The sequence below is a fragment of the Puma concolor genome, chromosome B1, assembly GCF_028749965.1.
Source record: "Puma concolor isolate L17-30 chromosome B1, mPumCon1.1.hap2, whole genome shotgun sequence".
Taxonomy (NCBI): Eukaryota; Metazoa; Chordata; class Mammalia; order Carnivora; family Felidae; genus Puma; species Puma concolor.
Window position 1 is genome coordinate 143,331,161 of NC_141670.1, and position 18,173 is coordinate 143,349,333.

At 39.5% G+C, this 18,173-nt stretch overlaps 1 protein-coding gene across 1 annotated transcript in view; it reads right to left on the bottom strand.

Moving 5' to 3' along the window:
• The window catches only part of FRAS1 (Fraser extracellular matrix complex subunit 1), a 438,063-nt gene that overhangs the window by 250,044 nt on the left and 169,846 nt on the right, over window positions 1-18,173 (bottom strand). The window contains exons 5-6 of the mRNA XM_086704782.1: window positions 10,715-10,874; window positions 7,961-8,094 (exon numbers count right to left, since the gene is read on the bottom strand). Coding sequence (XP_086560908.1) covers window positions 7,961-8,094; window positions 10,715-10,874 — 294 coding nt within the window. The remainder of the gene's footprint in view (window positions 1-7,960; window positions 8,095-10,714; window positions 10,875-18,173) is intronic.

Sequence of the window (18,173 nt, forward strand, 5' to 3'; positions counted from 1 at the left end):
AAATAGCAATTTCCTCTCGTTTAGTATTTATTAGTCACCTGGTGCTTTGATAAGAATTTGCACTTCCAAAGTCAGCGTGATTCTTAAGACATTTGCACATTCCTCAAGTCCTACCCTCTTTTCTAAGAGCAAACAAAAGCACAAATAATAATAATAACAATAATAATTGTACTCAGTGTTTACCAGGCATTATTTTAAGGCTTTACATTATTTTTTTTAATTTTTTTTAACGTTTATTTATTTTTGAGACAGAGAGAGACAGAGCATGAACGGGGGAGGGTCAGAGAGAGAGGGAGACACAGAATCTGAAACAGGCTCCAGGCTCTGAGCGGTCAGCACAGAGCCTGACGTGGGGCTCGAACTCACGAACCGCGAGATCATGACCTGAGCCGAAGTCGGACGCTCAACCGACTGAGCCACCCAGGTGCCCCGGCTTTACATTATTTTAAGTCTTCTTTCCTAAGAAGTAGATGCTCTTTTCCTTGCTTTACAAACAAGAAGAGTAAAGACCAGAGAGATTATATGACTCGCCCAAGGTCACACAGCCAACCTGGTAATGATAACGGTTGGAGCAAGACTTCACAGCACAGAACCATACCAATACTTAAGGATATTTACACTCCAGCTGAGTTATTGCTAAATCCAAAACGAAGTTATCCCTCTATTGATAAGCTACTTCACTATTCTTTTGCATCTTTATGTGAATCCACACATTTACATATATGCACTACATGCAAAAAAAATCAATTGTATCTCTAGATATTTGGGAATAAAGGCAGAAAAAAAGTAGGTGAGCTATTTGGGAATAAGGGCAGAAAAAAGTGGGTGACAGAGACTAAACGTCCAAGGAACTGCTCCCTGCCCTCTCCCTACTTCTCACCTCTCCCACTCTCACCCCCCAAATATTAGACCATTTGTCTCCATTGCCCTGCAAAGAATTTTCACAAGAACAGTTCCGTCATTGATACCAAAGAGTCAGCTTCTCACTTTGATTTATCACCACAACCTTTTGAATGACAGGAAGGTAGACAAATTAAAGGCAAGGTTACAATATACTAAACTTTAAGGACCAAGAACTGGTTTATCTTACAGTTACTTTCACTTTGTCTTACAAGAAGCACAAAAGAGCTTTAACTTTTCTTGAACAGTTCCAGTCATACCTCAGTAGTTCTTTAACTCAACTGTGTATGATCAGTTAAATTAATGCATTACTATCTAATAGGGATTTATTTCAAGCAACTGAGTCACTGGAATTAAAATGACAACTGTTTTTGATGCTTTAGGTTATTTCATTTCCTTATTCTTCTACATGAGAAATATTATGACCATTGATGTTTAATAGAGTAGTGAAAATTGGGACACATGCTGAAATCATCAAGCATTTCTGAACCTCAGAACTCTTCAGCTTAATGAAATTTTAGTGAGAAAGTAAAATAACGGTATATTTGATGTCACACTATTCAGTAATTTTATTGTAGTAAACAAATGAATTTATACAATGCTTGGTAAACAGGGAACAAATGTCAGGATCACAAATCTTGAATCAGCACAGAGTTAGTATCAGTCTGTCTTAACCAACATGGACTAGACCCAAGTATAGTAGCAGAGTCAACTCAAGAGCATGGGGGAAGGAATTAGCTGTAGTAAGGTTGATACAAGGAAAATCAAACTTTCTAATTCTTACTGGCAATACCCAATTATATATTTTATTGACAGAAACAGAATCTTTATTCACTAATCCAGATCAATAAGGGCAGGAAAGAAAAGCATTTAAAGAGAAGATATCCCAGGTTACAAGAGAACTATCTGATGAGAGGTGGTAATTCACCCGGGCTGGTGCTTCATAAGCAAGACTGGACATGCAAGTAAGAAGATGCACAGTAAAATAGGTCAGAAAAATGGAAAAGATTTTTAACAGTGCATTTTGTTGCTATCTTCTATCTGTATCATTTCATCCTGGGCTATGTAGATTTGTCCTTCCAAAAGCATAGGCTATACAGGGGCCAGCCAACTATGGATCATGGACCAAGTCCAGCCTACCACCTGTTTCCATAAACTTTTATTGGAATGCAGCCACGTCCACTCATTTACATATTATCTATAGCTGTCTTTGTGTTACAATGGCAGAGTTGAGTAGTTGTTTCAACCGAATGGCACACAAAGCTGAAAATATTCACTATCTGGCTCTTTACAGAAAAAGTTCACCAACCCCAGGTCTTATATAGTACCTTCAGTAAACACAGAAATTGATACAAAAAAACTATGATTACTGTCATTACAATTTGGGGTAGGACTACCATTAAGGATATATTTAATTGTGGTTTTTCATATTCCTTAAATAAAAATATTTATGATAAAAATTTTATGGTGTATTATGGCTAACAGCTCTTGGTGAAATATTTTCCCACTATGATACCTCTGTAGATAGAGAAAGAGATAAAAATTTCACCACCAAAAAGTAAAACATCCAACCCCCTGCCACTGCTATGAGGAAGTCCCATTGAGCATAAGACATTTTATGGCCTTTCTTTGCTGTGTAAACCTAAATAGATATAAGAACCATCACGTCTGCCTAACTCCCTGCCTTTCTATACCAAACACAACCCAGATTCATCCCTCCGGTGTGTGGCCACAACTGTTGGAAGCAGTCAGAATGCCAGCCCTCACCTCCCTCAACATCTTTCTTGCTACATCTAATCAGAGCCCATAATGTAAAAAGGGGGGTGGGGGGGAGACTGGGAAGTATGTGTGCTGGAGGAGGCAGAGAGAGTGATAAAAAGTAGCAGGATAGGACAATGCCTCAACTGAAAGGCACATGGTCACTGAGGGAGGAAGAGAGCCTTTGCAGCGGTGCATACTGGGGATTACAGTTTTTTTTGTTTCACATATTAAAAATGTAAGAGGGCTGAGCAGTGGAGGTAGAAAAAGATCCAATCTTAGTACAATAGGGACATACTAAATGGAAACCCTCAGACAAGGAGACATATTTCTTAGCATCTGGCTGTGGATCCAAGAAGGGGAGTTAGCCAGGGGCAGGCCACTTACCCTTGCAGCTTTCGAGCAGTGGGTATGGACAGATTTCTCTTGATCAAGGATAAGTAAATAGAAGGCAAGGAACTTGGGAAAAACTCTGAAGAGCAAACAAAACTAATAATGTTCTGAAGATTCAGAGAAAGAGCAGACTTCTGAAAACTACACCTATAAGATCTTAAAAAAAAAAAAAAAAGGACTTAAAAGCAATTTTGCAACTTCAGTAAGATGCAAGAAAATGCAGTCTTTATTAAATGGAAGCAAGCAGCAATAAAGAAAGAATAAGCATTAGGATAAAAAAACTAGATGAACCAGTGAGAGGAAAAATAAGGAAAAATTAAAAGAAAATTAAAGTGAAATAGTCAAATTAAAATCAATACTAGAAGTGGTAAATACAAACTCAAGAAGCTCTCTCCATATGAAGAGGAAAGACACAAAGTGAAAAATGGTAAGAAAGAACATGATTGACAATAAGGGGAGAGGGGAGCAATCCAAGAATCATCATAACTTTCTGGAGAAATGAGAATAATTGGAATTAATATGATTAAATCAAAACCATAACTGGAGAAAGCATTTAAAAAACTAGAATACAGACTGAAAGGGCTTCACCATATTCTAGGCAACAAGGTGAAAAGACATCTCACCTAGAAATACCCTGACAAATTTTTTTGATTATAAAGATAAAGATACAACCTGCAAGAATCCAACAGACTAAAATTAGCTGAACACAATGGAATAGAAAGCAGACAGACATCAGACTTTCCCACCAGGGCACTAGATTTCAGGATTCAGTGGAAAAGAGTCCACAGAGTTGGGATGTGAAGAAATTAATAATGGCTCCCAATTGTTGACCCCTCCAATTATACCTAATATATGTGGGCAATAAGAAAATGATTTTCAGGGGCGCCTGGGTGGCTCAGTCAGTTAAGCATCTGACTTCAGCTCCTGCTTTGTCAAAGATTAGTTGGCCATACCTTTGTGGGTCTATTTCTGGGTTCTCTGTTCTGTTCCATTGATCTATGTGTCTGTTTTTGTGCCAGTGCCATACTGTCTTGATGATTACAGCTTTGTAATATAGCTTGAAGTCTGGACTTGTGATGCTTCTAGCTTTGGTTTTATTTCTCAATATTTTCATTGAGGGCTGATTTGTGACCCAGTATGTGATCTATTATGGAGAATATTCCATGTGAACTTGAGAAGAATGTGTATTCTGCTGGTTTAGAATGAAATGTTCTGAATATCATCTGTTAAGTCCATCTCGTCTAGTGTGTCATTCAAAGCCATTGTCCCCTTGTTGATTTTCTGCTTAGATGATCTGTCCATTGTTGTAAGTGGGGTGTTGAAGTCCCCTACTATTATGGTACTATTATCAATGAGTTTCTTTGTTTGTGATTAATTGATTTATATATTTGGGTGCTATCACATTGGGCACATAAATGTTTACAATTGTTAGATTTTCTTGGTGAATAGACCCCTTAATTATGATATAATGCCCTTCTTCACCTCTTGTTACAGTCTTTATTTTAAAATCTAGTTTTTCTGATATAAGTATGGCCACTCCAACTTTCTTTTGATGACCATTAGCATGATAGATGGTTCTCCAACTCCTTGCTTTCAATCTTCAGGTGTCTTTAGGTCGAAAATGAGTCTCTTGTGGGGCACCTGGGTGGCTTAGTCAGTTAAATGTATGACTTTGGCCCTGGTCATCATCTCACGATTTGTGGTTTGAGCCCCTCGTCAGGCTCTATGCTGACAGCTCAGAGCCTGAAGCCTGCTTCGGATTCTGTGTTTCCCTCTCTCTCTCTGCCCTTCCCCCACTCATACTCTGTGTCTCTTCCTCTCAAAAATAAATAAACATTAAAAAAAATTTGAAGTAGTTCTTGTAAGCAGCATATAGATGGGTCTTGTTTTCTTATCGATTCTTATACCCTATGTCTTTTGATTGGAGCATTTAGTCCATTTAGATTTAGAGTGAGTACAGAAAGATATGAATTTAGTGCCATTGTGTTGCCTGTAGAGTTGATGTTTCTGGTGATGTTCTCTGGTCCTTTCTAGTCTTTGTTACTTTGGTGTTTTGTTTTGTTTTTTCTTTTCTCCACTCAAAGAGTCCCCTTTAAAATTTCTTGCAGGGCTGGTTTAGTGGTCACAAACTCCTCTAGCTTTTATTTGTCTGGGAAACTCTTTATCTCTCCTTCTATTTTGAATGACAACTTTGCTGGATAAAGAATTCTTGGCCACATATTTTTCCGATTCAGCATGTTGAATATATCCTGCCACTCCTTTCTGGCCTGCCAAGTTTCTGTGGATAGGTCTGCTGCAAATCTGATCTATCTTCCCTTATAGGTTAAGGACTTTTTTCCCTTGCTGCTTTCATAATTCTTTCCTTATCTCTGTATTTTGTGAATTTGACTATGATGTGCTTTGTTGATGGTCATTTTTTGTTGAATCAAATGGGAGTTCTCTGGATTATCCCAGCCTCTAAAATGTGATTACAACCATGAAACAAAAAAATATATCCACATTTGCCTACAAAAAAATTGGAATGAATTACCCCCAAAATATATTGTGGTGTTTTTGAATGGTAGAAATATAGATGATCATTTTCTGCTTTTCTGCCTTTTCCAAACTTTGCTTAGTAAGTACAGATTCCTTTTACAATTTAAAAGAAAAAAAACTCTTACATTAAAAATCAAGTTTTTTCTGGAGCTCAAGACCTGGAAATACACTTTTTCTGATGGACTTGTGTGTTTTTAACATTTAATGAGTTAATGCATATAAAATAGTTGCAATCATGTTCAAGTCTGTTAGTGACTATTGTTATTGTGATTATTACTATACATAAATGTTATATAACTCAACATTTTGGAAGGCCATATAGTATAATGGTTAAAAATATGAGTCAGGTGGGGCACCTGGGAGGTTTAGTCAGCTGAGCATCCATCTTTGGCTCAGGACCCATGATCTCACAGTTTGTGAGTTCGAGACTTGCATTGGGCTCACTGCTGTCAGCACGGAGCCTACTTCAGATCCTCTGTCCCCCTCTCTCACTGCCCCTCCACCACTCACCCTTTCTCTCTCTCTCTCAAAAATAAATAAACATTGAAAAAAAATATGAGACGGGTGTGGTCTGTTGAATTTGTGATGCAGAATTGACTAGGTTAGAAGCACTGCTACTTCCTAACTGTGGTACCTTACGCAAGTCACTTAAGCTCTCCATATCTCAGTTTTATCTACCAGCAAGAGGGGATGATAATAATGGTTCTTACTTAATCAGGTTTTTATGAGAACTACAAAGCCCTTAAAATTAATGACTGGCACATAATAAATGCCAAAACTGTGGTGATGGTGATGACAACGATGATGGTAGAAGGTAGACAGTGGTGGTGATGTTACCATCAAAAGCCTAAATTTTATAATGCCCCTTTATATCATCAGAACATCTCATATTTAATAATGATATTAAATCAAGAAAAATATTTCTAAATAATCTGAGAGTTGCTTTTCTAAAGTATATGATGGCAAAAATACAAACTTAATGATACAAGAGTGATTAAAATCAACCTATTTTTAAGACTCCAGAATGCTTGTATATCAGCTAGCTCTAAGGTATGGTACCAAATTTCATCTTTTTAAATTAATTATGTATATCAGTGCAAACTATATGTGAGTGCAGTGTTTGAAGCTAGAGTTTGTGTTTAATGTTTTTAAAAATGGGAACTAGCACTTTCAGTTATTCCAATATCTATCCCCCTAACATGCAGTCCATTAAGGTTTCAAAGATGTAAAGCAGAAGGCTCACAATGTGGTGTTTCCTCCATGCCTCCTCCCACTTTCCTTATTGCAATGGTGGCAAACTGCTTAATTACCCTTCATACACAAGGGAACTGAATCCTGGAAAGTGCTAAATCAAAATGCCCCAACACTACAGCGTCCTCTGAATGTGAGATATTGTGCAACTCTACAGAGAAGCTCATTTGTAATCTCAGCACTGGGAGAAGACTTTGTGATGAATTGGGAGATGTGACACGAGCATGGTGGTTGTGGTAGGGTGGGTAATACAATCTAGTCTTTCAATTAGATACATTTTCCCTTTATTTGGCATTTAGCATTTCTTGTCTAATTGCCTTTTGTCTGCCTTTAAAAATATTGCCCAATTGTCACAATATGCCATGTTATTGATTTTGTTTTATTTGACACAAAGTACTGCTCTGTATCAACTGAATGTTGGCTTCCAGCTTTTCCTTAGATCAAAAATGAGCTGTTTTTCAACTGGAGGCAAACTCCTTTCATGGTTATCTGTCAACTGCCAAGGAACATCCATAGGAGCCTCTGGAAGAGTAAAAACTATAAAATACCATGTATACCACATTTATTTGCCATTGATTTTCCCTTCTAAATTTGTGTGAAGAGTCTAATGTTTTGAAAATCAGATGAACTTTAAATGAAGAACAAAATCCCACCATTTTTTAAAGCTTCCCAGAGAAGATTTGAATAACTTGAATCATTATCTTATAAGAATTAAAAAGTACACATCTGGATAATCATGTTCAAAGACATGCATATGTCTTTAAAAGCAAGACTATACCTATGCACTGAGACACAATACCTGATCGTATTACTGGCTTTTCCAGATGTTTAGCTTGACATTTTTGCAACATCTGCAACTGCCTTCTTTGTAGGTACCCTCAAGGCTCACTTTCATTATGTAAAGATTAGCCTAAATGGCTGATAATTAGACCTATCTATAGCTTCTAACAGTAAAAGAAACATCTCAAGGGTGGTCTCCAAAAGTATAAGGAAAACAAAACTGCCTTTGCTTCTTTTTCCTAGTACTTTTGAGGCCTGCCTGACAAACTCAGAAGAGGCTCAAATTCCTGAACACTGAAGTTAATAGTCTATGAAGGATCCATTTAGAGGCTGTCTTCCTTACCTGGTTACAAAACAGAGGTTGACACTGAGCTGTGAAGCACTGGGCGACCCCATTTCTACACACACATTTAGCACACCGACTCAGTGGCCAGTCTTCCCCATCCTGGAATACACGGCCTTCATAGGAACAAGGTTCTGGAAGGTCAGAAAAAATAAGGATTACTGGGGGGATTGTACTTGCTGATCCCAGGGCTGACTGCATGGGTGTGTAGCCAGTATAGTCACACAGGGCCCTGTGGTTGGGGGCGCTCAGACTTGGGGATTAAAACTCTGCAGTCAGGGGCACCCGGGTGGCTCAGTCAGTTATGTGCCTTACTCTTGATTTTGGCTCAGGTCAGGATCTCAAGGTTTGTGAGTTGGAGCCCCATGTCAGGATTCACCCTGGGGAGCCTGCTTGATATTATATATAGATGATGATATAGATGATATAGATATAGATAGATATAGATTAGATATATAGAGATAGAGATAGAGATAGAGATAGAGATAGAGATAGAGATAGAGATAGAGATAGAGATAGATAGATATAGATATATGTCCCTCTCTTTCTGCCCCTCCCTTTCTCTCTCTGTGTCTCTCTTTCAAAATAAATAAACAAACTTTAAAGAAAAAAACTCTGCAGTCACGGTATGGAGTTCTTAATAACTTCCTAAGTTTTGTAAGTGAAATCTGGTGAGACAACGTAACATGTGCTAGGGAGCCTCAGCTGATGCATGGTCCTGCATTCCACTACCCCCTTGCCTTCCTGAGATGGATTCTCAGCCACTTGCTCCCAAAATCACACTCAGTTGATGCGGAGAACAAAGGCAAAAGAAATGTAAGAAAAGATTAAATTTCCTCCGCAGCCCATCGACAAGTACTTAAGACAGGGTGACCTTCCTCTAGGAACTCAGCTGCCTTGATATTAATGCTTTGTTAAGGGCAAAAGGCAACCTTAGTTTGACATTAGCCCGACCTCCAGGATCCTATAACTCTTCTTAAACTTATAAAAATCCCTTTAGAAACTTCCTTTACCTCTACCACCCCAACCAAGATATATGTTAGTAATCATCCTCCAAGCATATGGCCCACTGATATACATCTGAAGGACCTCATGTCTAAGGTTTTACTAGACAGTAGTAAATGATCCTAACAGCAGCTAGCTCCTCAAAGTCCTGGAAACCTTGCTTCCAAATTCCTTAGAGACTTATGCTATCCCTAACCCCCTTCCAATGAAAGTATATAATCAGTCACTCCTCACAACCCCAGCGCAGTTCTTTCTGCCCACAGATCCTGTCCCTGTGTTTTAATAAAACCACATTTTTTGCACCAAATATGTCTCAAGAATTCTTTCTTGACTGTTCATTCCTGGACCCCGACATCACTGTGAACACTGCCATCTTGCACCCACAGCAGGGACCTGGATGCGGGTGCTAGGGGAGTACATGAGCCCTATGCACCAAGCAGCAGGATGTGGCCTTGGGGTGCCTGTAAGGTCTCCACCCGCCCGGGAAGTATCCCCACGCCTGAAGGAGTAGGACATTAAATCGCAAATTAAAAACTTGACAGTTGAGAAAGACCACAGAAGAAAGACCCACTGCCTTTTGAACAAGGGGCCCTGTATTTTCATTTTGCACCTAGCAAATTATGAAGTTGGCCCTGGCTGATCCTCCAGTCTCTCCAGGCAAAAAGCTTCCAATATGTCTTTCTCATGGAGGCCAAGAAGAAAGCCTCTTAAAGCATAAGAAAGGATCCCACAAACTCAGCCAGCCTACTCACCACCCACAAACTCTGTTGTTCAAGTATTTTTATTTGCAGGGTTATTTGGCCCAAAGCAGCTAGCTGTCAGTCCTCTTCTGGTGGATGACATCTGAAATGTGTGAGGCAAGCATTGTACTTTCATCATTTCCTAAGCATACTTTTTAATCCCTGTAATGGTTCTCCAGAGTAACGGATTGCCAGGAATGGAGTAACAGGGGATGAGAAAGAAACCAGGGTCTTTTCAAAGGGAAAAGGCAAAAATAAGAGTGTAGCTTCCAGGTATTATTAAATAAAAGAATAATTTTTGTAATCATATGCCAGGAGAGGATGTAATGCAGTAATGACAATAATTTGTATTTGTCGTGAAGTATACACTATTTAGTTATAAAAATGGGAGCGACATATAGTCCTAAACTGTAATAAAAGGAGGACTTGGACCAAGCACGGACTCCAAGGTAAGGACCTGGAAATGTGCCCCTGGCTTGCTGAACAGGGCCTCGGTCTGTAGGCAGGCATATTCTCCACAGTGAAGGTGCCATAGAGACAAATGAGTTACCGGCTTCTTGCTCTGTGTGTCTTGGAGAAAGATGTTATGTCATTTCAAAGACCAGCCAGCAGAATTAGCGCTAGTGATGCTACATGGAGAAGTGATTTGTTCATTCTTCTCTCTGCCAAGAGGCAGGAGGAACTACGTTGGCCCTTATGGAATCATATCAGAGAATCTCGTCCCTCCTCTTTTTCCTTCTCGGGAGCTGCGGATGCAGAGGGATGCATCTGGCCAGCACAAAATAAATAAATCAGAAACTTGAAGAATCCCAAATCTGGAATGGAGCTTGGAGATCAGTTCCAGCCTCACTCTCTGCAACATTGCTTCTGCCAAGTGTAAGGATCCAACTTGGTTCCAGTAAAGAACCGGGTTAGGGGTCTTTGAGCCACACTGAGCAAGAAAAAGTTGGGATGTCACCACATAAACCTCAAAGGCAAAGAGGGTTTCTTTCCAGAAGTTCATACTCACTCCCAGGGCCCACACAGACTGGGCAGCAGCTCCCTTCGGGGATGAATTCCAGCTCCTGCTGTGTGCACAACAGCGGTGGGCATGGCTGGGGCATGCATCGGACTTCCCCATGCGTACACGAGCACACACTGCACGGGGAGGAGGCCCACTCTGTCCCATGCTGGGGTGAGGGGAAAAAAGAATAAGAAGGTTATTGTCAGAATATAGCTTTCATCTGACCAGACAGAAGCAAACCTCTTACACAAATGAAGGACAGTGCTCAGGAGAGATGGAAGAAGGCTCTAGGCTTACAAGGTTAAGACCAGGATTTATTATGTTCTAAGCCAGAGACCAATTAAAAACCTGAATTTTCTTTTCTTTTTAGTATCCCTAAGATTTATATTTGAAAATTTCAGAAATACACAAAAATAAAATAAAAGGTACCCTAACCCCAGTCATTTAAAAAATTCTATAAAGTCTAAAGTAAAATATACACACATATACATACATATATTTACTGAATTCTTTATAATGGTCCTATTATTTTCAATAGCTCTCACTCTGTTCCTCTTTCTCTCTCTTTCTTTCTCTTTTTTTGCCTTTATTTTTTAAAACCCTGATTAGTTCCCATATTCCTCTTTTCCTATCCTTCCTCCTCCCTGTCCCCCTCTGCCTCTCTCCTGCTCCAATAATCTTTAGGTCCTGGGGAAATACGATAGCCAGCAAGAGGCATCTGCTTCAGCCAGCTCTTCCACAAACTACAGAGCCAACTCTGAGCCCATCTACATACACAGAATGCTGCTAATCCACTTCAGATTGGGATATGATGTTCCCAAAGCTAGCACTGTATCAGTGATCTAACAGATCCCTGTTTTGAGTTCTGTGACTTACTGAGTACCAAAAATATTTAAATGAGCCCCCCTCAGATATGATGCAGATTGGGGGTGGTGAACACTGAATATAAAAAGCTACAAATATGTTGATTGCCTGGGAAAGTAGCTATCAAAATATGGCAGAATGGAATAATGGTGGCCTTTTACAAGATGTGTGTGTGGGGGGAGGGGGAGATAAGTTTAATGAATGAAATTTTCCTCCTATAACATTTTCTTAAATATTTGGAGACTGATTTCCTTTGCCTCTATTAAATGCAACATATGATGATAACTGATCCAGCACAAATCATGTATAGATTTCTACTAAAAACATCACACATTCCAGGTGCTCAATCACCTAAATATAATCTGGGGATTACAACTGTGCGACTGAGAAGCATAGAAAATAAATGTCCCCTTGCTTCTCAAGCTAGCATCCAGAATAGTTATTCAGCATTCCCAAACACAAAAGAACTCTGTCTTACCTAAACAAGTCAGTACCCCATTATTCTGCAAATTACAGCCAGGTTGCAAGCAAGCCACGTCTGACGTTACTAATAACCTGTGCTATTATTATAATGATAGTAATAGGCACTCACAGTCATCCAATTATTTGGGAACCGAGTCCTCACCTTACTGTCATGGAGATTACTTTCTTCTAGATGGACTTTCTGGAGCACAAGAGAACAATAATGCAAGTATGCACTGAATCAGATGCATCAAGTGTTTCCTTGGAAGCTCCCAGCTCAGCCCTCCCTGCCTTAGGAACTGTGGGTGAGTGACTTAATCTTTCTAAATCTCAGCTTTCTGGTCTGAAAAACTGAAATGGTATGACAACATCCCCTTCACTGGGTTACTATAAGTATTATATGAGGTAGTTTTTTAAAGAGCAGGCAAGGGAGAGGAAGGGTGGCAGGTAGAGGGTGCTCAATCCTCTCCCCTCTTTCCACTGTGTTGAGTTCACAGCCTTCCTCCTCCTTTTCACACTCGTGTGCTATCTGTGACCATAGAAATGGACATAAATATCAAGGCCAAGTCCTCTACCACCAATTTTTATTTCTGCTATAATTAAATATAAAATTTCAAATTTAGTACAGCATATAAATGGGCAAGCCCACAACTTGCTAATAAACTATTAACTAATAAAAGATAGGGGGCAAATGACCTTTATACTTTGAAAAGCCTAAGCATAAAAGCAAAGAAAGAAACTGTAAGAGAAAAACTGATAGGTTCTAATGAGTTAAAATTGTATTTTTTTAAGTTTATTTATTTTTGAGAAAGAGAGAGTGTGTGTGTGCACAAGCAGTGGAGGGTCAGAGAGAGAGGGAGACACAGAACCCAAAGCAAGATCCAGGCTCTGAGCTGTCAGCACAGAGCCCGATGCAAGGCTCGAACCCACGAACCATGAGATCATGACGTGAGCCGAAGTCAGACGCTTAACCAACTGAGCCACCCAGTCGCCCCTCTAATGAATTAAAATTTTTAAAGTCTGTCAAAAATACATTATAAACAAAGTCAAAAGGCAAACGGCAAGCTGATAAAAATTGGAAATTATATTAATTAGAACTAAACTCTATTATATAAAGTCATTTCCAAGCAGTAAGAAAAAAAAACAACAGAAAACAAGCTTATAGAATATTTAATGCTATAAATTGCAAAGAAATATTAATTAAAATAAAATTGGATAATACTTCTTAATATCAGATATAGGAAGAGTTTAAAATTCATAGTAGTGTTGGTGAAACAGCAGTGGAATGGCATTTTCTCCTTCACAGAGCCTTCCCTCACCACAGCACCTGGAATATTCAGCCAGGTGGGGCCTACCCAGGGTAATCACACCTGAAGAAAGGCGGCACGAGCCGTGATATTCCCACTGGATTTCTCATTAGACACAGACAACTTAAAATTGAATTTTAATGATCACAGATGTCACAGCTTCAATAATCAAAACCTTTAGATGCTTTGCCTGGGTGGCTCGGTCGGTTAAACGTCTGACTTAGGCTCAGGACATGATCTCACACTCCGTGATTTTGAACCCTGCATCAGGATCTGTGCTGACAGCTTCTAGAGCTCAGAGCCTGGAGCCTGCTTTGGATTCTGTCTCCCTCTCTCTCTGCCCCTCCCCTGCTCGCACTCTGTCTCTTTCTCTCAAAAATAAATAAACATTAAAACAAATTTTAAAAAATCTTTAGATGCTTTGACCGACTAATTTCACTTAAAAGAAGTTATCTGAAGAAAATGATCAACAACACACAAAATGTTTAAATATAAGGAATTCCATTTCATTGTTCTTTATGTACCAAAGTTGGAAATATGATCATGAAAATTAGAAGCTATACAAATCCCTAACAATAGGAAATCATGTTCTCCAAGGTGTGCCAGGGAACTATACACAACACGTTATATTTAAAAAGTAAGACATAAACTGTACACACAGTATAATTATAATTACGTAAGAACATGTATCTCTATCTATCCATCTCCCCTGCTACCTCCTCTCCAAAAAACTGAGAGAACACCGACAGTGATTTTCATAGCTTGAGAATTACCAATGATGTTTTTTCTGCTTATACACTTTTTTATTTTCCAATTTTCACCATAAACATATTTTTACTTTTGTCGTCAGAAGGCAAATTACTGTTTAAAATATCGAATGAATCATTTATATGTCTTAAATAAACTAAAATGTGAAGGCTGCATATAAAACAGCTTGAAGTGAACTTCTTTATCTATTAAAAGTCAGAAGATTGCTTCTAAACATCTTGACATTTCACTTCATTAAAATAAGAGCTTGTTCTGTTGCTACTAAGAAACACTAACAGTTGTTTCTTAAACATTTGCAATCACACGACCTTTCACACAGAGACCACAAAAATTAATTACAATAACAACCTGTCAATCACCACATTTTTTCATCTGTAAAATGAGAGGGTTGTGTTAGCTAATCTCGTCAGTACCTTCAAGCTCTCTGATGATGTGCATCTATTATCTAACTCAAGAGACATAAAACGAGGCAGGGGATTCTCCCTTCACAATAAGCTTGAAAATTATGGGAATAACAGCAAACACTTGGTGGGGAATCTCCAATGCTTGGTGTCAAAGCCACAGAAGAAGATCCTTAGGGTGATCCAAAGGGCACAGTTTCTCTCTCTCCTCTCTCTGCCCCTCCCCTGCTTGTGTGCTCGCTCTCTCTCTCTCTCTCTCTCTCAAAATAAATAAACATTTTTTTAAAAAAGGGAGGGCGGGAGGGGCGCCTGGGTGGCTCAGTCCATTAAGCGACCAACTCTTGGTTTCAGCTCAGGTCATGATCTTATGGTTCTTGAGTTGGAGCCCTGCGTCAGATTCTGGGCTGACAGTGTGGAACCTGCTTGGGATTCTCTCTCCCTCTCTCTCTGCCCCTCCCCTGCTTGTGCTCTCTCTTAAAATAAATAAGCATTTAAAAAAATAACAAAGTGCACAGAGTGATGAAGACAAATTGCTCCCACATCTCTCTTGGGAAAAAGTCACATAAGTCCACTCCATTTTCCTCTCCTACACCTATAGCTAAAACAGTGATGTCGCCCTGAGCAGAGGCAGATTAGAGATAAAGGGGCTTGGCACATGCTGATATATATATATATACATTATAATTATAATATAACACAATATAATTATAATTATAGAATTTTACATATATATACATTTATATATAATTTCCTAGTGTTCTCTATACCCATTTACAAAAGCCTCACTTTTTGTAAACACTGTGGCAGCAAAGAGAGCTTTGTAAAGCCAAGGAATAATAGATACACAAAGCAATGCCCCCAGATCTGGTTTTAGCTGTGTCATCTTAACCTCATTAATACCTTTTGAAAATATGAGATTTTGACATGGGACAAAAGTGCATTCTGCAGACAACATCTTAAATATATTCTTTTGCATAGCCGACTAATAAGTCGGCCTGGCTGTTGACATAAGTCCAAAGGAAAGATAAGGTCATAAAGTATTTGCCTGGCTTACTGACGGAACAATAAAATAATTTTTCTTTGTATAATTTGTTCCTGTTATGAAGTTATAGATCCAGAATACTAACTATCTGGGAATGTTCAGTGCATATTATAATTACATCCTCTACTTTGAAGAGAACAAGGCTACGGAATTCAATATTCATTTCTTCCTTCACACACATAAATTAGTACTGTTAGCGTCACAGACGGCAAGGCGAGCAGACCTCTCTCCTCTATTCAATCGAATGTGGGCACTAGGGCATCACCACTTTTTCGGTGAATCTCCACACACTATCTTCTCAGACCTGACATTATCTAGTGATGGGATTCAATTAGTAAAAAAGGGAAAGAGAGAGGATTAATGGTCCTCTTCCCTCCGTTTCACAAGCTAATTTGTGGGGCAAAGAACAGGGAAAAGCATTCCAATGCTCTTTAGGAAAACATATTTCAGGCTTGTCTCCCTGAATGGTTGGCAAGGCTGGGCAGAGATCCAAACACTAATTTGAAGGGATAGCTTTCGGGAGGTCATGGATGAAATAGTCCCCCAAATGCTGGCTGTAATAAGCCCGTGTAAGACTCTCAAATAACCTGGAGTCAGCCAAATGGCTCATGTGTTTTCCTCACTCCAGGGAAGATGTCGGGACTTGTCCTGACTTGTTAGAAGGCTGGTTGTGTAATAAGCTGTTTACCCTGCAAACAAAGGTGGTCCTCTAGTGAGGCGAGGCTGTTTCATTAAAGGGTGGCCTCCTCGTGCTGCCCTGGGCTGGACCCATCCTTGACTTTCCTTTGCTTCCTTCAACCCTATTCTCTTGAGACAGTATCACTTCAACTAATTCCCCTCCTGCCACACTTCCTACAGACTCTTGTAAAGCCCTCTCTTAGGAGAAAGCTTTCACCGTGGATCACCATTCTAAAGTTCTTAAAATATCGGGCTATTTTGTAGCTACAGGGAGAGCATCTCCATGACCTGCCCTATGGGATGCAAGCCAGAGGCTAAAGAGAAGATTATTGCTGTTCCATGAGAAAGGAGTGCTCTGGACTGCTTCCTAAGCAAGCAGAAAGGGTCAAAAACAAACAAACAAACAAAAAAACCCCAAAACCCTCTAAGATTCAGGAAAAAACCTAGTGATACAAGCAACAAGGTGAGAGTTGGAGCAAACCCAGACAAGTATTTAAGCCACAAAAGAAAACAAATAATATTAAAAAGGCTTTGGCAAGAATCTAGGGGAAGTGAAAAAAGTGAGAGGAAGGAAGGGCAGAAAGGCAAGAAACATGATCATTTTAACCTTATTAAGACTAAAATTAGGAAATTTTTTTTGTCTCCGCTTAAAAAAAACATTATTCTATCTCTATTTGAAGAAGTAGACCACTAGAGATTTTTTTCCTTCAAAATAGAGTTCCTGAAATTCAGCTTTTTCTCACTTACATCAAGTACCAGAAATATAATATTTTCTGAGGAGTACGTTTTGAAAGTTGCATATGGGAAAACGACACATGGATATGTTCTTACCCAGTTTAGAGCTTTCCATGTGATGTAATACAGCAGAATGGGGTAGGGGGATGGGGGGAAGAAAGAGGGCTTTCTGAACTCTTCCAGAGAAAGCTGGAGGACAAGAGGATTTCATTTCTTCACTAATCCATCAGCAGATCGGTGGTCCTAGAACCACCCAGCCACATAGGTCGTTGGTCAATGACCAGCATGCCATTGGGACAAGGAGATTGATAAGTTGGAGAAGGAATTTGTTCATTGTTTGAATCCTCCATTGATGTTTACTGAGCACCCACTCTGGGAAAAGTTTAGCATCAAGTGCCTGGTTAGGTGGGAAGCAAGGAAGATCACTACAAAGATGCAGAAAATACTGTCAATGTTCTCAAGCATCTTAAACCAAGATAAGAAGATTGTGCATGTGCAAAAATATAACACAAGAGAACAAATGATAAATGTCATTAAACTACAAAGATTTATTGAATTCTGATTTTCCATGTCCCTAGTATCCTCACTCACTCGAGACGTCTGATTGTCCCCTGACCTTATTTTGGATACTAGGTGCTCCTTCATTTGCGAGATTCAGCTTGGTGCTTTTGACCTTGAACCACACACCTATTCAAATCATTATGACCTGGCATTACTTCCACCACCATTATGCTCTGCAGCACTTTCCATTTCAAAGGGGTCCCCTTCAGCAGCAAGGTTTACACCACTCCACATAATGAAGACTGAATTGAGCAGCAAAGGGTGATATGTGGTATGAAGACATTCCCAGCATAGATCCTGCTTGGGTGTCTTTCAGCAACACATTGTGCAGAACTGAAAGAGTGGCTTCGTCAGGTAATTAGGAGACAGTGGCTCAAGGGAGATGATCCTGTCCCACGGGGAAAGTACACTATGCTCACCGAGTTTTAGGTACACACTCTGAATAGCAGCCTAGAGTGGGTATATCAAATCCCACTAACCTGAATGGGCAGAGGCATTAACTTGGGGAGGGGTTTGTATCAGGTGGAAGATGAGGATTAAAAGCAAAGAGCCTCTTTCTACCACATTCAACATCACCTACTGCCTCAGGGTAACGTTTAGGTGTAAGTAAAGATGAACTGTACCCATTCCATTTTCATAAGTCCTAT